Source organism: Molossus molossus, unplaced genomic scaffold, assembly GCF_014108415.1.
Source record: "Molossus molossus isolate mMolMol1 unplaced genomic scaffold, mMolMol1.p scaffold_m16_p_12, whole genome shotgun sequence".
NCBI lineage: Eukaryota > Metazoa > Chordata > Mammalia > Chiroptera > Molossidae > Molossus > Molossus molossus.
This window is the reverse complement of record NW_023425347.1, coordinates 59,519,176-59,539,845: the sequence shown is the minus strand read 5'-3', so window position 1 is coordinate 59,539,845 and position 20,670 is coordinate 59,519,176. Positions and strand designations below refer to the sequence as shown.

The 20,670-nt window shown below is 47.4% G+C and overlaps 1 protein-coding gene across 2 annotated transcripts in view; it reads left to right on the top strand.

Moving 5' to 3' along the window:
* The window catches only part of FGGY (FGGY carbohydrate kinase domain containing), a 380,948-nt gene that overhangs the window by 292,982 nt on the left and 67,296 nt on the right, over positions 1-20,670 (top strand). For both annotated transcript variants that reach the window (XM_036257128.1, XM_036257129.1), the window contains exons 13-14: positions 7,237-7,357; positions 13,500-13,594. In XM_036257128.1, coding sequence (XP_036113021.1) covers positions 7,237-7,357; positions 13,500-13,594 — 216 coding nt within the window. The remainder of the gene's footprint in view (positions 1-7,236; positions 7,358-13,499; positions 13,595-20,670) is intronic.

Here is a 20,670-nt window from a genome sequence, read left to right as displayed (position 1 = left end):
TACCCATCTGACACCATACATAGTTATTAGAGTATTATTGACTGTATTTCCTATGCTCTGCTTTACATCCCCATAGCTATTCTGTAACTGCCAATCTATACTTCTTAATCCTTTTACCTATTTCTCCCCAACACCTCTCCCATCTGGTAACCATCAAAATGATCTCTGTAGCTATGAATCTGTTTTTGTTTTTGCTTGTTTGTTTATCTTGTTTTTAAGATTCAATTGTTGATAAATATATATTTATTACCATTTTACTGTTCATAGTATTGATCTTTTTTCCTCTTCTTCTCCTTCAAGAAGACCCTTTAACATTTTATGTAATACTGGTTCACTGGTGATGAACTCCTTTAGCTTTTTCTTGTCTGGGAAGCTTTCTATATGTCCTGCCATCCTAAAAGCAAAGTTTCTATTGAAAAAAATCAGCTGACAGTCTTATGGGAGCTCCCTAGTAGGTAACTAACTGCTTTTCTTCTGCTGCTTTTAGGATTCTCTTTTTGCCTTTAACCTTTTGCATTTTTATTATGATTTATCTTGGTGTGGGCCTCTTTGGGTTCATCTTTGGAACTCTGTGCTTCTTGGACTTGTATGTCTATTTTCTTCACCAGGTTAAAGAAGATTCTGTCATTAATTTTTCAAATAGGTTTTCATTTCTTGTTCTCGCTTTTCTCCTTCTGGCACCCCCATGATGCGAATGTTGGTATGCTTAAAGCTGTCCCAGAGGCTCCTTAGACTATCCTCAGTTTTTGGATTCTTTTTTTGTTTTGCTCTTCTAATTGGGTGTTTTTTGTTTCTTTATATTCCAAATCATTTTTATTCTCAGATTCATCTATCTACTCTTGATTCCCTATAAATTTTTCTTTCAGTTAAGATATCCTTCATTTCTGACTAGTTCTGTTTTATGGTTTCCATGTTCTTTTTTATGCTGTTGAAGTTTTCTCCAAGTTCATCTATACCTCCCCTAAGTTCGCTGAGCATCCTTATAACAAGTATTTTGAACTCTGCATCTAGTAGATAACTAGTCTCCACTTTTTTGTTCTTTTTCTGGAGTTCTTTTCTGTTCTTTCACTGGGGACATGTTTCTTTGTCTCCTCATTTGGGGAGCCTCCCTGTATTGTTTTTATGTATTAGGTAGAGCTGCTAAGTTTCCTGGGCTTGGTAGAGTGGCCTAATGTAGTAGGTGTCCTGTAGGGTCAGTGGCACAGCGTCCCCATTCACCTGAGCTTGGCACACCAGGTGGCCTGTGTATACCCTCCTGTTGCAGTTGAGCACTGACATGTCAATGGGGGTATTTACCTCCAGGTCTACTGACTGTGTGACTGGCTGCAAGGACCGTGGAGGATCTGCTGTGCAGGGGCCCACCCCATAGAGCAGAACTTACTTCAGCCAGGCTCTGGTGCTGCTGAGTTCACTCCTTGACTGTGCCACTTGCTGAGGTGGTTGGATGGTGCTTCAATACGGTCTGCCTCTGTCCACTGGGTGCACTGGCCCAGCTGTGAGCTAAGGCTGGCTGCTGCTAGTGCCAGGACTGGGGCCACTTAGTGAGAGGTTTGGGACATGCCGAGGCCAGACGCTGCTTGTTTGAGAGATTTTAGGGAAGTCTGAAGCATGAGCCAAGACAGGCCATTCATATGGAAAAGTCACTGGAAACAGTTTGGGTAGGCCCACAATTTGGGTGGGGTGGGGTCTCAGAGAATCCCCAGGGTGGGGCAAACAGTGATAGCCTTGTTGATGGAGGCTCAGATACAGCGCCCGCCTGCCAGCTCTGTGTGTGTGTGGGGCGGGGGTTATCTCAGAAAAGGAACAATGGCCTTCGCCAGCACTTCTGTCTGGGAGAAAGCTGCCCCTCCAGCTCTCACCTGATGCCAGGTAGTTCAGTTCCTCCCCATGTGTCTCTGGTGCCTTTCGAGCAGTACTGCCTCAGTGCTGGAGCTCAGAGGGGGTGAGTCCAAGTAAGTCTGTGTGCAGGCCATTTAAGAGGAACTGCCTGGGACTCCAGGATCCTCAGTCTCCCTCAGCCTCAATCCCTGCTGGTTTTTACAACCAGAAGTTATGGGGACTTCTCTTCCTGGTACTGGAACCCTGGGCTAGGGAGCCTGGTGTGGGGCTGAGACCCCTCACTTCTCAGGGGGGAACCTCTGCAGCCAAGATACCCCTCCCAATTTTTATCTACCATACATGGATGGGGCCAGCCTGTTGCACACCTCTGCCCCTCCTACCAGTCTTAATGTAGCTTCTTCTTTAAATTCCTAGTTGTAGGATTTCCATTCAGCCAGACTATAGGTGGTTCTGAATGATGGTTGTTCTGTAGGTTAGTTGTAATTTTGATTTGCTTGTGGGAGTTTTAATGCCGTTTTTAAAGAGACGTATGGTATCAATACACCTTAAACCACATGCTTCCCAACATGTTTCTTTTGTGACAGAGAGTCTCAATTCAAAGGGAGCTTGCAAAAAGGGACTGGTGTCTGTGGAGAAGGAAATCTTGACAAAGCCCTTCACCTGCTGTATTAATAACCTCAATTAGCTGAAAGCCGAAAGGTGTTAATGTCTTTCAACATCATACTTGTCATTTATCTAAGTTCAATTAAATAGAAGCAAGAAGCAGATGCCATGTTGTTCATGACATTGTTCACTTTGCAAAAAAACTAATTATGGGGTTTCTTTAAATAGTAAGCTTTCTTAGAACACACAAGTGTTTGTTTCTAGATAATTAGCTGCTTAAATGAAAGTTTGAGATGAGGGGGGAAGTTTGAGGTGAGGGGGGAAGAATTTAAATCTAAAGTGTAAGGAGCTCCTAAACTGAATGTCAATCAATAATGGAAACAGCCCTGGCCGGTTTGGCTCAGCAGTTAGAGCACTGGCCGGCGCACAAGTAAGGCACAGGGTCATTCCAGTTGAGGGTATGTACCTCGGTTGCGGTTTGTGCCTGGTCCTGGTTGGGTCGTGTGACATGGAGGTAACCAGTCGATGTGGCTCTATCATATCGATATTTCTCTCTCCCTCCCACTCTATCTGATAATAAGTAGAAAAATATCCTCAGGTGAGGAATTTTTTTTTTTTTTTTTTTTATCCTCACTCGAGGACATTTTCCCATTTTTTTGTTCAGGTAGAGTGGGAGGGAGAGAGAAGAACAGAGAGAGAGAGAGAGAAACATCGATGTGAAAGGAACACATCGAGTGGCTGCCACCCGCACGACCGACCAGGGCCGGGGACAAACTGCAACCGAGGTACGCGCCCCTAGCGGGAACCGAACCCAGGTCTCTCAGGACCGCAGGCTGACGCTCTAACTGCTGAGCCAAACCGGCCAGGGCCTCAGGTGAGGAATTTAAAAAATGAAAAATAATTCTAAAAGCTCAAACAGGGTTGCCTAAGGAGTCTTACTCTCTGGAGATGATCCATGAGTGGGCTCCAAGAGGCTGAAACCATACATGAAAGATTGTGTGTGTGTGCATGTTCAGAAGGGCATTTTGGGGTAGTGGCTCCTGGCTTTCAGGGTCTCAGAGCTTGTAGGAACCCCAAAAATAACAGATGTTCCAGTGAGATTTAGCCGCTATGAAAAGAAAGTGGGGACCAACAAAAGGAAAAATCAGGTGATTAAATTCAGATTCAAAATTCATTTTCAGAAACGTACATCCCTATTTAAACCAAGTTTTTTTGGTTGTTGATGCTCTATGGACATATTTCTACGCTGTTCAATTACCCCGTGTCTCCATACCTCTTCCATAACCTCATTGCTTCAAATAATAGCACTACATGCATTTCCCCCACACATCTGCCTCGCCGGCAAAGGTGCTTTCCTTATGTTCAGGCGTGTCCAGGCGCCACGCACATCTGATAGGCGAGCAGAAGCTCCCACCCACGAAAGGAACATGTGGTCGTTAATGCAGCTTCGGAGGAGTACAGATTCAGCCAACTTGATGAAACAGCCCTTCTAGTTTATAGACCAGTTTGCATTTATTTTTCTGAAGCAACTATCTTACTGATTTAACTCCTTGGCCAGTTGAGTGAAATCAGTCAGCCTGCTTTATTTACGGGGACTTGGTCAAAAACAGACGGTGCTGACATCCTTCTAAACAAAAGGAGTGACCAATAAGATGGAAATGGAGAACAAAAGTGAGCACCCCGAGTAAAAACAGTTGTTAGGGATCCTGTTTTATAGTCATGATGATAATGATAATAAATAATATAGTTTTGGAGTATGATGTGCCAGGCACTGTGCTAAATATTTTACACGCTGTGGGACAACCTTATGAGTTAGGTATGAGAATCCCTAATCCACAGGTTAGAACCTAAGCCTCGATGAGGTTAATTCTCAGTTTCATACAGCCAGCAAGGGGCAGGGCTGGGACTGCCAATGTAAAACTAGACCGGTGATGTCTGCAGGAACTTTCATGTTCTGATTCATCCGTGTTACTGTATGGACAGTCTTATAGTAGAACGAATCACTTGCTGAAATGAATAACCCTAGAACATCAGAGCTGTGTGAGGCTCCCCTTTCTGTGTCCTCACTGAGAGGTGGCCATGAGGAATGAGGCCACACAGGATGGATCCAGGGGAACCACCACGTGATGGCGACTGTTACCTCTCACTGACACCCACTCTCAGTGCCAGGCACTGGACAGAGTGCCATACCCACCTGTGGCTTAAAGCAGTGACCTGTAAGTAGGTGAGACTGTCCTCATTGTAGAGACAGAGGACACCACTTCCTAGGTCAGAACAGCTCGTGTATGGCAGAGTCAGAATTTGAACCTCCTCTGTTTCACTCACGCTTCTGCCCTTTGCACTGCGCCACGCTGCAAATTCTTCGATCTTTTTGTAGAAGCTGCGTGGATAAATGAGCTTCCAGGCATTCCCAAGGACAGTTTTGACTTGGCACGTCTTAGAAAACATAGCTAATTGGGCCACAGAGGTCCCGTGCCTGCTAAGAACACCGCAGCAGAAGTCTACGAATGTATAAATGAGGATAAACTGGATGTAGGTGGTGCGTGGGGGGTGGGGGTGGGGGGATTGAGTGGGGGCAGAGCCCACTACATTTTCCCAAATACCACACACTTGGAAAATCAATCTTATATTAATGGGCCGTGCATGTATTAAAAGCGATCGTATTTATTTTGTCTGTTGACTTAATGACCTTTACATTACCACGAAGGGAGGGCAACGTAAGACAGCTTTTTCAGTAAGGCTTTATTATGGAGTCAGTTGACTAGTGAGGGGTTCAGTCTGTTTTGCAAAAGTGTCTGGATGTGCTGATTTTTTAGGCAAGAATGTGCATTTTAGTCAAGCATGCTGGTGACAGATATTTTTCTGTAATGTTAAACTTACAGATACAATTTTATTTCATTGGTTCCAAATACGGCCCTAGCCCCTATTTCTTGTCCGTACGTTCAACTTAAACAAATTGCTCCCTACAGAGTGGAATTGATGACCTGTTGTGATGAAGTTAACTTGGGACTGTGCGAAACCTCCACGAAGTAGAATTCTCTCTTGATGGCACTTCACTGAAAGACCTGTCAAACCCCCAGTGTATCCAGAGCCAGTCCAGCTATAGTTTTCTTTTCAGAACAGACCCTTCAAAAGTACTATTTGCATTTGAAGTCTCTCGATTTGCATTTGGTTCTCTACATTCCCAGTGGAATAGCCTAATTTTAATTTAAATTTCTCTTTGAAAACATTTTTTCCAGAAAGGTGAGCACAAAATCATTTTAGCACAAAGCCCTTTGGCGGGGCACCGAAGGAGGGTGGAGCGTGTCACAGAGTGCAGTCCGGACACCCACCCAAAGGGAAGGCTTGTAACTCACCGCCAGCCCGAGTGGGAAATTTCAGCCAACAATGCCACCGGGAGAGACAGGCTGTCACAGCCCCTCTGGAGGGAGTGCCCCTTGTCCGATCCTTTCTTTCCTTTTCCCAGGCCAGGGGCTTTGTATTACTCCCAACTCAGGCCTTCTAGTCACGTGAGCCCCAGGCCCTTGGTTTTAGAATCATCAGCAATATCAACTCTGCATGTCATTTCCATGCATATTGGGAGGCAGCCCCCATACCCCCCTGTGCAAACTCTATTGCTTTAAGAAAATCATGTAACTCCTATATGGGGATAGCAATGTGCCATGTTTTAATTTGTCATTGATTAGAGATGACATTTAAGTGCATAGAAGAGTGCTAATAACCAGAATGACTCATTTCTAAACACTTTCCATTTGCTCGACACTCTTCTGTGTACACAGTCTAGAGCAACAACCCTGCAAGGTAGGGCTTACTGTATTGCATGAAGCCTGAGACTGAATTTTAATTGTTTTCATGTTAATGCTGAAAATTCATAGGATTTTCAAATGAACAAACATAATATCATTATTCCCATTTAAAAAATAAGAATTGAGTCTTAGAAAGGTTAAGTATAGGTGAAATGCCTTCGTACCATCTTAGGTTTTTTAAATTCCAGAGTCATGATCTTAGCTACCACAGATTCAGGCCCCTAGAGTGGACAAGGGTTAGCTGTGCACCACGGACATCCAGTGACCCGTGGTGGAGACAAGGACAGCTGTAGACCTCTTAAAGTTATTTATCATATGATTCCGTATATGACTTTTTTTCTGGGGAGGTCAGTAAGGTCTATTATGTTCTCAAGAGAGTTCATAACTGCCAGAAAGCTTAAGAAAGAACATCTGGGGGTAATCAACCATAATCAATAAGCAGGATCTGGCCTTATGTGGTACAACATGTTTGAATTTTTTTAAAAAACACTGCAGCTGTGGATGGTCTTGGGCGGCCCAGGTTTCACCTAATCCATATTCCAGCAGATTCGCTAAGAGCGTCCACAAACCCCGCAGAGCCTGGGCTGGAGCTGCCCCTCCCCCTCGCCTTTCTTCCACAGCAGTCAGGATCTCATGCCTGGTCCCCAGATCGCCCTCCAGCCAGTCCCTCTCCCAGGGGCACCCCCAGCCCAGGACACAGCTTTCCAGGCAGCTTTGTCAGCTGTGTTAACGTTGCCATTTGTTTGTATCAACATCATGTAGCAACTGACAGAAGCAAACGGGGTCGTCCTCAAGGGGATTTTCAGTCCGGCAGGCCCAGGGTGGCGTGCCCACACTGGGATCAGAGACAGCCCCTTCTCTGGGTCAGCTTTCCGAGATGGGTAGGAAAGCTCTCGGGCAGTGTCTGGCGCTGGGTCGCCCTTGTAAGTGTTCTCTATCATTTTCTTTTGCTGGCACCCTGATGTTTCCTTCTGTTTCTCCCTTGAAGCTCGGGACCCGCCTCATTATTGAGGCCATGGAGGCCGCGGGGCACTCGATCAGCACTCTTTTCCTGTGCGGAGGCCTGAGCAAGAATCCCCTTTTTGTGCAAATGCACGCGGACGTTACCGGTGAGTGTGAGGAGGAGCGGAGGTCGGCTCAGCCTGGCCCGATCTGGACAGGGTTGAGAACAGGGGCCAACAGGTGGTGTGCCAAATTGTTTCAGCATGGGCTATGTTAAAATGTATTTGTTTAGGGTAACTCTGGAGTCTTTGTAGTCGTGATGGGGAAAGTGACTTCTCTGAGGATCCACCTATGGGATGATGGTGGGAAACGGGACTAGAGAAGTCCGCAGGGCTGGGCCCTAATTCAGACGTGCACTCCACAGTGATGAGCACCTCTTCTGATGTACACATCGTGGGGGAATACTGACGATACAGAGCTGAGTAAGATATCATTTCTGCCTCCAAGGAGTTCAAAGTCTGTTGAGGAAGGCAAATAGCAAACAGACGTGTTAAATGTAGTGTGGCGGGAGCTCCCGGTGGGGAAAGCACAGGGCATAACAGAAACAGGGCGGCCCCTCTCCCCGGAGGGGCCTGGGGTGCTGCCGGGCAAGTGGGCTGGGGGCGTGATAAGGAGTCTGTCTTGAAGGAGGAATGCAGAGCTCAGCGGCTGTGGGAACTGTGGGTCTGGCTGCAGATGGGAATTTGAGCCCTAAGATCCTGAGACCCTCACTGGAATCAGGGATCAGGACACAGATGGGGCGAATCCAGAGTGAGGGACAGATCTCTCTGTGATATGAGCAGACAATGTAGAGCAGGGTCCATAGAGCAGACCCCTGGGTCCCAAGGAAGGGGCCCCACTGGCAGGAGGCTTGCTGGTGTCACAGAGGTTGGCCCAGACTGCCCCCCTCTGCACCTGGTACCCTTACTCCTCTTGATCCTTTCTCTGCCAGTGTCTCCAGGGACTGCTGTTCCCCTCCCAGGACCCATCCCACGGTGGCCAGGCACCAGGGGAGGGCAAGGGGAGGGATGTAAGGGAAGACTGGATCCTGCTCATAGCTCTAGCTTGATACGAGCCCACCCTTAACTGGCCTCCATTTACCATGATGTCTCCCTGTGCCCCCATCTCCTGACTTCCTTACCTCTCAGCGGGTCAAGTTCTCTGCTCCTGACTCTGCCACTTCACATAGCCCTTCCCCCTCTAGACCATGCAGCATCCTACAGGTGAGAGCTTTCCCAAATGTGATGGATGTAACTGACCCCTCATACCGCGAGATCAAACAAAAGTTGCTTACCCCCATTTTAGAGATAAGTAGACTGAGGCACAAGCCAGAGGGCAGTATTAAAAAAGCACACAGTCTAAGGGCAAATATATCAGGATGTTAAGTTTAGAAATTACTGCCATTAACCAAGCTCCCACTGTACATTGGTGTGACTCCTTCCTTACAGATTCAATCCTCGTGTATCACCGAAAGGTAGAAATTGGTGCCCCCAATCTTCCAGACAGGGAAACTGGGGTTCATGGAGGTGAATTAAATTAAGTGTTCAAACTGAAATGTCCAATAAGGGGCAGGACCAAAATTATAACCCAGGTATGCTCTGCCCAGTTTGTAACCATCTGATGAGGACGACTCCTTTCCTGAGCGTGCAAAACCTGTGGCAGTGGGCCCTTCCAACGCAGAAAGAGAACAGACGTGGAAAGGCACCCAGATCACTTTTCCTTTTCCTCCGGAGAAAAACTATCGCCATATTTTATCTAAAACTCAGCTAGCCGGGTTCAGGTAAAAGTCAGATTTAAACTCTGATTCTGTGAGTGACTTTCCAATTCCCAGCCTTCTAATAGCCACAAAGACTTCCTACCTGGAAGAGAAACTCGGCCTGGGCTAACCCGTCACGGGAGGGAATGGGAAACGCCCCTCCAAGAGCGGGGCAGCGTGCCCCTGGGCCCCGACTCGGCTCTGCGGCTCGGCCTTCGTGAAAGTGGGTCCTCTCGCAGGCGGGGCGCCCCTGAGATGACTCAGAAGCAGGAGTGGTCGCCGCTTCACAGAAAGTCCCACTTTGGAACCCGTTCTTCAGGCCACTGAATGAAACGGCTGTTAATCGTCATTTGGATTCTGATTGTAACTGGACCCTTTGTCTCTGACCATGGACCAGTTACAGTTCTGACAAAGGGACCTTTTCTTTGGCCTGGAATTCCTCTGCCTTGGGAAGCCTGTGAGTGACAAGTGATGGCAAAGTGCATCTGCCTTTGAATGCTGCGGGCTCTGCTGAACGCATTAATGCATCAGATAAAATAGTTCACATTCCAGGCGAGGCTGCCTCCTTCCTTTCCTTTACCCGGCACTGGGAAAAAAGAACACAATGCCTTCGTTCCTATGAAAGGCACATACAAAAAAAAATTTTTTTTTGTAAGAGTCAAAGGCACATACAGAACAGTGGGTATAGAGGTAGATAGAGGCTTGGGTCCCTTTTAACATTGTAATTGCTCTGGTTTTTCTGCAAAGAAAGATTGCAGGGACCATAGGCCAGGTACCTGACTCTCAGGAATACATGTGGCAAACACAATGAATTCGAAGATGCTTCGGAGAAAGTGCGGAGTAATGGAAAGAGCAGGGTGGGGCGCGACCAGCTCTGCGACTCTGGGCAAGTCACCTCGCAAACTCTCTGAGCCTCATTCGCCTCTACTGAAAGATAGAAACAATATAATTTCCCTCCGGGAGGTTGTACTGAGGAATAAATACTCGTGAGTTGGCGAGCGCCACGCTCCGTGCCTGGCTCAAAGTGGGTGTTCAATAAATGTTAGTTCACGTCTTTCCTTAGGCAGCCCCACACCAAAAAGGACGTGTGTTTGAGAAGAAAGTTGAATGTGCTTGCATGCATCATTGCCATTTGGGGAACAGCCTGCTCCATGCACACAGGACGAGCGGCTTTGCCATCTCGGGGAATGTCCTCTACACGAGAGGAGGAATCTCATGGTGCCCTGGGCGTTCAGGGAACTGTGGTTTCAAGAAGTACTTGCTGTGTACTAAGTAATTGTAGGTTTCCCCCACTGACTTGGGACTAAATGTTCCTCCTTCTAGATTTTGGGTTTAGAACTGGCAGTTTCAGTCGAGGGTTTCCTCTTCCTGTCTTCTTCATGATTTTAATCACTTGTTCGCTTATTTTCCTCTGAAGTCTTCTCTGAGCACACCAGTGCGCAAGCACCGAGAGGGGCATGGGAGGGAGGGACACTGCCGTCCTGCCCCACGGTCCTTACAGACAGACAGCGTGCCCCCGCAGCTCCCGCCAGGGTCTCAGAGCACAGTGGGACCCAGAGGGTGCTGTGACCGTACGAGTCAGGTTCAGGCAGGGAACACATGACACTCAAACTGGAATACCTGGAGAAGAGCCAAACAAAGGGCTAACACAGAGGTGTGGGCAGGGTGTAGGGAGACCCTGACCACCAGGCAGCACCCTGGGGCTACTCACAGTCTTACCACCTCTAGCTTACAGGACCCAGGGCAGGAAGGTTACCAACCTAAGATTAAGGGACTGAGTGTGTAGGAGGGGTGGCAGAAAAGGTGGGATTGACCTGTGGGCAAATGGAAGCTGTGAGTTGGTTCCACCCAGGGTAACAGGTGTGAAGAGACTTCAAAGAAAAGGTCAACTTTAAGAATCCTAACAACTAGTGCTAATTTAGTGCTTTCTGTAAGCCAAGCTCTGTTTTTTTTGTGTTTTTTTTATCCTCACCCGAGGACATTTTTCCATTTTTTGTTCAGATAGAGTGGGAGGGAGAGAGAGGAACAGAGAGAGAAACATCGACGTGAAAGGGACAAATTGAGTGGCTGCCACCCACACAACCAACCATGGCTGGGGACTAACTGCAACCGAGGTACGTGCCCTTAGCGGGAACCAAACTGGGGTCTCTCTGGACCGCAGGCCGACGCTCTAACCACTAAGCAAAATCGGCCAGGGCCCAAGCTCTGTTTTAAATGCCTTACTCACAATAGCATTTTTAATCTTCACAGTAGCCCCGTGAGGTAGGTGGGGTTTTAACCCTGTTGTGCAGATGAGAAAACTGAGGCCCAGATTGGTTCACTAACTTGCCTAGGATCACACAGCTAAGTCAGCACGAGACGAGGATTCAAGCCCGGCAGTCTGGCTCCAGAGCACCCTGGGCTGCAGCTGGAGAGGGGGCTGCAGGACTCAGCAGGTTCACTCTGGCTTCCAGCTGCCAGTAGGAGGGGCCTGCAGCAGCGCCTCCCTGCCCAGAACCAGTGAGGCCTTGACAGGGCAAAGAGGGGCTTGAGAGGTGACATGCGGAGAAACTGTCTTTTACGAAGTCCCAGTGCAAAAAACAAAAAAATAAATAAATTAAAATAAAAAATAGGAAGTCCCAGCGCACAGGGCTGGTTGCAGGCGTGCTCTGTCCGCATGATCCCCGGCTTCTACACAGGCTTCGGTGCTCAGTCCTGGTCTGGCCAGTACAGCCCTCAGCGCGCCTGGCATCTGTCCTCGCCCTCTCGGTGTCCCCTCCCCGAGGCTCTGGTTTCCAGCCCAGGAGGAGTGCATGCAGAAGGGCTCCACTCTCCATCAGTATTGGTCCCAACAGCAGTAGCCACGTCCTCAAGGGCTCATCATAGGCCAGAAGTGTGCTAAGCAGCACGTATGCCCTTTCTCACTAAGCCTCACAGCAAACCTGTGTGCAAAATCTTACCGCCACCCCCATTTTACACATGGGGAAACTGAGGCCAAGAGAGTATATGTGACGCACTGAAGGACACAGGGCTGGTGGAACCACCTGATCCTTTCAGCAAAGTCTCCAGCCTGGCCCTGCAGGATGGGGCTGGTGCTCCTGAGTGCTTGGGATGTGTGTGGGAATTCTGCCCCCTGCCCCCTGTGTCTGGGACGGCTGGCCCGCCGGCCCGTCCTGCAGTGGGAGGGTCAGTTAGGAGACGGTGGGAGTGCGGAGGAGGTGATGTCAGGGAAGTCTTCTCGGAAAGGGTAGGAGGAAAAGTCCAGTCCTTGGGGGGGAAAAAGTCTAACGTCTTCAGTAGGAAGCAATTTTGCGGGTCTGGCCATAGAGCTTACCTCTGTGGAGTTTGCTGCCATCCCTAATTCGCAAATACATTGACCTTATTCATATTTTACATATGTTTTATTTATTATACACACGCACATGAATACAGTCCTAAGAATTCTAAATTATTTCTATTAAAGCCACTGTGAACCCTCAACCTCTGGGAGCTGGCATGCGGGGTGCCTCTCCCTGCCTGGCAGACCCCACTCCTCCTTCCAATGCATGCTTAGTCCTCCTCTCGTCCGATTCCCTCCCAGAAATGTGTTCTCTCGTAATTCCAGCGCTTACCATGTACTACATACTGGTCTCAATCCAGGGATCCAGCAGTGAGCAGAACCAAGTCCCTGCCCTCACGGAGCACATGGACTAGCAGGGCAGACAGACCATAATCAAGATACTTAGTCATACAGCATTGAGGGGGAGGGGGAGGTAGAGGGGAGTGAGGATCCCCGTGGGTGGTAAGCTGTCATCCTCAGTCAGATGGTCAGGGAGGCCACCGTGGGAGGAGGTGTTTGCACCCAGACCTGGAGAGAGAGGGTTCTGTGTGGACACAGAAGGAAGTGGCCCAGACAGAGGAACAGCACGGGTGAGGGCCCTGACGCAGAATGAAGAAGGAGCAAGGAGGCCAGGCAGTGTGGCCAGGAGGAGAGGAAGATCAGGGTGGGCTCCAGTCCCGTGGGCCTTGTCAGCCCTTGGAAAGGCTTTGGCTCGTACTCAGAGAAACGGAAGCCACCGCAGGGATTGACAGCCCGCTCCCTCACTGCTTCCCTTCTCTTGGTGCAGCTCCGTTTCAGAACTAACCCCTCCCTCCGTCTCATCCACCTCCCCTCTGAGCCCCGAGGAGCAGGACAGAGTCAGATTCATCTCTGTGCCCCCTGGGCCCAGCACAGCACTGAATGAATGTCTGTTGACCTGGAATGGAACCCAGGGGCAGGCAGCGGCGAGTAGAAGCCAGGGAGACCTGGACAGAAGGGTCTCCTGAGTTGATCTGTGCGGTGTTGGCTCCCATGGGGCTCTAGGCTAGTGCGCCAGCAGGCAGAGGCCATGAAATCCTTCTGAGCCAAGGAGTCCCAAGGGACAAGGAACCGCGGGGGATGGGGAGGAGGTGCCTGTTGCTACCTTCACATCAGGTGTTCTTGCTGCTGGGGCTCCTTGGGCTCCCCAGTGCCCGGGCCCTGCTCTCTAACCAAGGTGTGGCCTTGTCCTGTGCAGGCATGCCTGTGGTCCTGTCCCAAGAGGTGGAGTCAGTTCTTGTGGGCGCTGCTATTCTGGGTGCCTGTGCCTCGGGGGATTTCACTTCGGTACAGGTATGTGAGGAGCAAGGGGTGGGCTGTGGCCCCTCCCCTGCCTGAAACTGTCCTTCCTCTTGACAGCAGCTCACATCTTGCAAAACACACACAGGATATAATTAAGAAATGATAGGTTCCAGCCAGGGAAAGCACAAACACTTCTAGCCTCAGACATATTTATTGCCGTTTTCATTTGACTTCACCTCTGTTCGTGTCGGCCATTCTGTTTTTCTTGTTGATTTTCTTTTTCTCTCCCAGAGAAGAGCTCTGAACTTATTTCTTTAACATTTTACCTTGACCATTTTCTTTCAGCAGGTGGAACAGGTAAGGCTCAAGATTTCACTTTTTCCTATAAATGTTAGATTTGTATTTGCTTATTTCATCTCTACCCACCACTGTCCAAATACCTCTGAGTCTTCTATCAACAGAAGATATACATGAAAATGTTAGTAAAAAAGGAATTAAAAGGGAAAATAAGGAACAGAGATATAGGAAGAAGGAAATTGGTGGTGGTGATTGAACATACAATTTGACTCTGAGCTTCCTGGCAGCCAAAACAAAAAGAACACATGGTAAGTTGCATAACTCTTATTTTCAAAAAGAGGAAACATCCCAGTTTCTTGTAGGAGACAAAGATTTTCCTAACAACAAATTGCAAAAGATACCTCACACGTGGGGTTATAAGGAGAGACTTCGAGTGGTAACATAATAGTGTGATCAGCAGGTTTACAAGAAGGCAGAGGAGCCGCCCAGGTGGACCGGGGCGCACAGGCTGTGGGGCGGACCGCTTGGGCGCACGTCCTGGCTGCACGCCCTGCCGGCTGTGGCTGACCACTGAGCTCTCCGCTCCGCTGGTTTATCCGTAGTAACAATCAGTGGCACGTTGTGAGTTCTTTCCCTGGATCCGGAGCACACATTTAGTCCCATAACCGGTCATGCTGCTATCCCCATCTTATAGTGGAGGAACGTGAGGCATAAAGGAACTTAGCCTAGCCCACCAGTGTGTGCCCACTCTCCCGCGGGAAAACAAAACAAAACAAAACAAAAACAGAAACTTTGCCTAAGTTGAAACAGGTAATAAATGCCCAAGCCAAGAAGCCTGGCTCCTAAGTCTCAGTGGAGAGTTCAGGAAATACTTGTTCAGCTGAGCATCAGAGAGCTTAAATGACTTGCCCAAGGTCTCCAGGTTGGGCCTAGAAGCCAGGTTTTCCAACAATAGCTCAGTAATTTATTGTGACCCTCTTATGTACCGAGAACCATGCCAGGTGCTTTTCATTTAATCTTCCTGATATAACAACATCCATGGGCAACAGAGATGCAGAGAGATGACAGAACTTAAAGGTACCCATAGAAACAGACAGATGCAAAAGTCTGATTTCGATGTCTGTGCTATTTGTACACATTTTGGGAACTTTCTCAAACTGATGCCTGGGAAATATCCCTTTCAGGGAATTGAATCCAGTCGTGAATGCTTGTGGATTTTAACTGAAGTTTTTAAACAAAGATGGTTGAGTTGAACCTTCAACGTCTGGATTTTCTGGTTCTCAGAAACATTACACGGACCTATTTATTGTTGAAATGTCAGTGACTTGTCCATTGTTATTTTAATGTTATCAACTTATGAAGATATTCTCACAACTAGATGCCTCGCCCTTCCTGGGACAAATTATAGTCGCTAAACCAAAACAGTGGGGCTTGCTCAGGTCCTACATAGGTCCCCTCATGTTATGGATATATGTGCATGTTATGGATATATGTGTGAGTTCTCTCAAAATTCATACATGGAGCCCTGGCCGGTTTGGCTCAGTGGTTGGAGTGTCAGCCTGCGGACCAGAGAGTCTGGGTTCTGTTCCCGCTAGGGGCACGAACCAAAAGAAAAAAAAATTCATACATGGAAGCCCTAACTCCCAACCTGATGGTGTTTGGAGGTGGGTCTTTGGGGGGTAATTGGGGTTAGATGATACCATGAGAGCGGGGCTCTGATGGCAGGATGAGTGCCCCTGTGAGAAGACCCCAGAGAGCTGGTGTACATGCGTGTGCACCGCCTCCCCCTCGTCCTTTCTCCCCGGGTGAGCACAGCAGAAAGGTGCCCTGTGCAAACCAGGAGCACGGTTTTCACCAGAACCCGATCATGCTGGCAGTTCGCTTGCGAATTTCCAGCCTCTAAACTATGAGAAGATACTCCCTGGCCAGTTTGGCTCAGCGGTTAGAGTGCTGGCCCACAGACCAAAGAGTCCCAGGTTCGATTCTGGCCAAGGGCACATACCTCGGTTGCAGTTCATCCCTGGCCCAGGGGTTGGAGTCGTGTGGTGGCAACCAATCGATGTGTCTCTCTCACATCGATGTTTCTCTCTTTTCCTCCCTCTCTCCCTCCAGCTGTATTTGGAGATAAATGTAAAAATATCCTCGGGTAAGGATGAAAAAACAAAACTAAACTAAAAGAAAATAAATTTCTGTTATTTAAACACTCAGTGTGTGATATTTTGTTATGGCAGCCCAAGCAGACTAGGATACCTCATTTAACTTTGACCCTCTGCCTACCGGCAGGATGGACATTTTTATCCTTGTGTTATGTATGAGGAGACCAAGGCTCCGAGAGGCTCTGAGTAATCTGCCCAAGGTTGTAGTTAATAAGGGACAGAGCAGAACTGAAACCAAGGTCTCTCCGGATCAATGACTCTCCTGATTTTCATCCTGTTTCTACTTTGTGTGATTTTTTTCCCCTTAAATATATTGTTTGCCTTCTAAAATGTTTAAAGGTGTATTTTCTGAAAAGAAGTGTCACTGATCACAAATCAGGAACAAGTCTGCAGCCCAAACAGAGCAGTGTGACAAGACGGGGCTGTGCCCTCCGACACTCCACACCATGACTTATGACAGCTCGTTGGTCTCTTGATCAGACTGAAGTTTGTAGCTGGGGGAGGACTCCACTCACAATCCACACTGACGGCTTCACTACCTGAGGTTTCTCATTAATCTTCTGGAACAGAATCAAGATAAGGTCCACCGAATATTGGCACTGTTGATTTGATTAGCAGCTGCAAGGCTCACCACATCTTCTAGACAAGCTCAGGTCCCCTGTCCCACCCAAGGACATATGTGCCCCTTCCAACTGTTTTTAGTTGTAGCACACACTGTCTGGTGAAGATAGCCCCAGCCTAGACCTGATATCTTATCTGTCTTGCATGCCAGAGAGCCGTGTAGTATTGACCTCTGTGTTTGCCTGTTGTATAGCCTCAGACAATGTCACCTGGCCTCTCCAGGTGCTTTGTTCTTTGTTCTATTTCTTTTAAAAAATATTTACATAAGAAGAATTGCCACTCATGTGAGACTGTAGATAGGAAGAGCCTTTGAAATCTCTGGTGAGCTCCATGAGCTCCGGTTATAATGATCAACACCGTTCTATTGATTAGGTTTGGAACTGCTTTGGAATTGTGAATGCAGTAGGCTGGGCTTCATTCACCCCCCTCCCAAGAAGAGGTGCCAACCTGTCTGCCCCAGGCCTGCGACCAGCTCAGGGTTCTGGCAAGTTGAGGTGAAACAGAACTCTTCTTCTCTATCATTTATATTTTTCAACCTAAACTTCAATATAGTTTTTTTTTCTCCTTCTTTGAACTTCAATGATCCTAGCTTGGTCTTCAGGGTGCCTGCCACTCCTTTAAGACAACGGAGTAATATCTGCCAGCAATTTATTGATTCCATCAGGCCCAATGTTTTGTCTTCTATTTGGTGTTTGGATGGATGATTTCACTTCACATGTAGGTGTGCAGACTTGAGGAAAAAAAGCCAGAGTCATCTCCTCTGCACTGAAGGAAAAGCTAGGGAGCGTCCAGAAGACGCAGGCTGTGGACCTAGGGAGGGGCCCCTGTGCCTGGGGAGGCAGGGTTTCCCAATCTCCTAGCCCCGTGAATCGGTGACGTCAGTTAGGAGTAGAGCTACATACCTTACGTTGCTGATACCAATGGATTAGAAGGACTTACAGTTGTGGGTTTTACTTAGAGCTCTTGCAAATATCTATATATTTTAATTCCGGGATAGCTGTATCAGGTGCATGGAGTGGGACAGTAGAGGGAATTCTCTGGTGGGAGAGACTGGTCAGTGATGGGGTCCTTTGCTACTCCACATTTTGAAACCTGCTGACAATTCCAAGTGTCCACCTCGGGTTCTTTTATCCATTCACGTTCTCATTCTCTTGGTCTCTCTCTTTCCCTGCCTTTCCTGCACTCCCTTCCTTTAGACATCTAAAGCCTTCCTACCATTTCCTTTTCAAATTAGGATCTCACAAAGTATTGATAGAGCCTTCCATCCTCACTAAAGAACAGAATGATGAATAACATCTTAACGCATTATCCCTCTCCAGAAATGAGTGGTATTCTCCTTTTAGTCGTATTAAAACAGAGTCTCCAGTAGACGGTGCGACAAGAATCATGTCATGGTTGTCTCTAGAGCTACAGCTTAATCAGTAAAATGGAGTCAGACCCCAGAAATGCTACTGTCCTGGTGAAAGCTCAGCCACTGAGTAGGTAGGAGTGGACGCAAGGACGAGAGGCTCCCTGCGTTGGGTGGCAGGAGTGGAATGCAGTCTTGACCTTCCATTTGATCACTCCCTCATCCCGAGAAAGTCACCCATCGCTCCCTTGGCTGTCTGTGCGCTCCAAAGTGACCTGTGATTCTGAAACCAAAGAATTACAGTGAGAAGTTGGGAGCATCCCATAAAACTTCTGTGGTCTCCAGGCCCTAGAAAATTGACAAACTGGGAAAAATAAGTTTATGAAGTATCAATATGCTGACATTTTCGAAGAACGGCAGTAGAGAACTTCTGAGACATGCAAAGAATGCATAAAGCAAGAAACCCATTTCAAGTTGCCTAGAGAGTCCAGGCGGTCTGGCTCAGTGCTTGAGTGTTGGTTGTCCCAGGCACCAAGAGGCTGCCAGTTCGATTCCCGGTCAGGGCACATGCCCAGGTTGTGGGCCCAATCTCCAGTGGGGGGCATGCAGGAGGCAGCCAGTCGATGTTCTCTCTCATCGATGTTTCTGTCTCTCTCCCTCTCCCTCTTTCTCTAAAAAAATCAATAAAGAAAAAAAATTTAAAAAAACAAGATGCCTAGAGAGAAAACTCAATCAAATGACAAAGAGGCAGACACACAAGATGGCTTTCGACCTTGCTTCCTTCAGGCCCCTGCAGATGTCCTGTGCTGTCATTTCTTATCTTCAGAGAAAGTTTTTCCCAAAACTACAAAGCAAGATTTAATTCTAACAGTGTTACTTATCCTAACACCTACCCTCACCCTGCCTGCCCCCACCCCCGCCCCCCGCCAAAAGCAGCGGAGGAAACATCTGAAGCAAAACTCAGCAAAAAGGAGACAGAGACAAAAGATCAAAATGGGATTAGCAGTTAATTGAAGGCAAGTACCTGTGCAGTGTAAAGAAAATAAGCCCCAGGAATCAACGAGTTCATCAAACAGTTCTCCCTCCCACAGCATGAGGCTCTCCACCGCACAAACCATTGACTCCATGAGCCCCCACCATCAACTTTCCCTGCCACGGTCCAGACAGGCTCCTGGATCCTGCAGACCAACACACTAAGTGTCCGGTGGAGAGCCGTGATTACTCTCGCTTTCTGTAATGTGCGCCCACGAGATAAACCATCCACACCGACCGCTGTGGTCCACCTCAAGGTCAGTCCTTCAGACGTGCTCAGTGCCTGCAGCCTCTCCTGTCGTTTTTCACGACGTTTACTTTACTTAGAGCCGGTTCTATTCATCACCTGCCAAGTGCCTGAAAGCCCATGATTTTGAATACAATGCTGTGCATCTCCGTTATGTTTTATCTTGTGAGTCAACTTTCTGTGATTCTTAGTTCTCTTTGGTTTTCTGTCACCATGAATACCAGTTATACATTTGCAAAGTAAAGCTGATTATCATGACTTCAGTTGCTGGAAATTTGGAAAGACTGATATACAATGGATGTTCAGAAATATGAAACCATCCCATTTCTTGGCATATTTCATCATAATTTGCGTTTTCTTTCTTTCTGTGGAATACAACTAGTAATTCACATCCATTGGGAAAAAAGAAAATTTAGCCCCGGCTGGGTAGCTCAGTTGGTTAGAGCATTGTCCCGATATGCCAAGGTCGCAGGTTTGATACCAGGTCAGGGCACGGACAAGAATCAACCAGTGAATTAAATAAGTGGAACAACAAATTGACCCCCCCCCCCTTCTCTCTCTCTCCCTCTCAAATCAATACATTAAAAAAAAATTTTTTTAAGAAAACTTAGTTAAGCAGAAAGAAAAATATGAAAACAGATCTCACTACTCAAAAATAACCACTATTTAAGAGCCTGGTTGTTATCATTTTAGTCTTTTTATACATACTTTTAAATCATTGTTTACTTTTTAAAAATGTGTTCATACAGTGCATAGTTTTGTAGCCTTTCCCCCCACCCCAAAACACACAGGAAACATCTTCACTTACCGTGTTTGTAGGCTGCATGCTGTTCTACCCCACGGAATATAACATGATTTTTTCCACCAGTCCCGTTTTGAATATTTAGGTTGCCTCTGTTGTTTTGAATAAAGCTGCAACTAACATCTCTGCGGCTGAATTTTTGCACACCCCCTATGTTATGTTAAAATTCATTATTAGGTATAATAGTCGAAAGTCTGCCTAATTTAGGATTTCAATACATATTAACACTTTCTACTCCCACCCATCGTGTGTAAAAATTCAGGGCTCACTCCTGTTGTGAACAAGGAGTCTCCTGCTGTGAATGTTAGTCCACTTAGGGCTCATCCCCGGGCCTCTTCTAGTCTTACTCATGTCACATATGGTCCTGATACGATCAGCTGTGGAGTCGCCCTTTGCCCTTTGCTGCGTAAGCATGTGTTTCTGGAGATGTGCGATTCTGGTTTCTAATTAAATAGATTCAGATTTCTGATTGAATTTTCAGTGTCCTGTCTCGTATGTCAAAGCCTCATAGAAAGTCAACAGAAAAACCCTGGAATGGTAATGAATACTTTAAAGAGGGATTAGATTAAGAATGTGATACAGGCCCTAACATTCATTATACTTATTGCCACACCTGGTTAACAG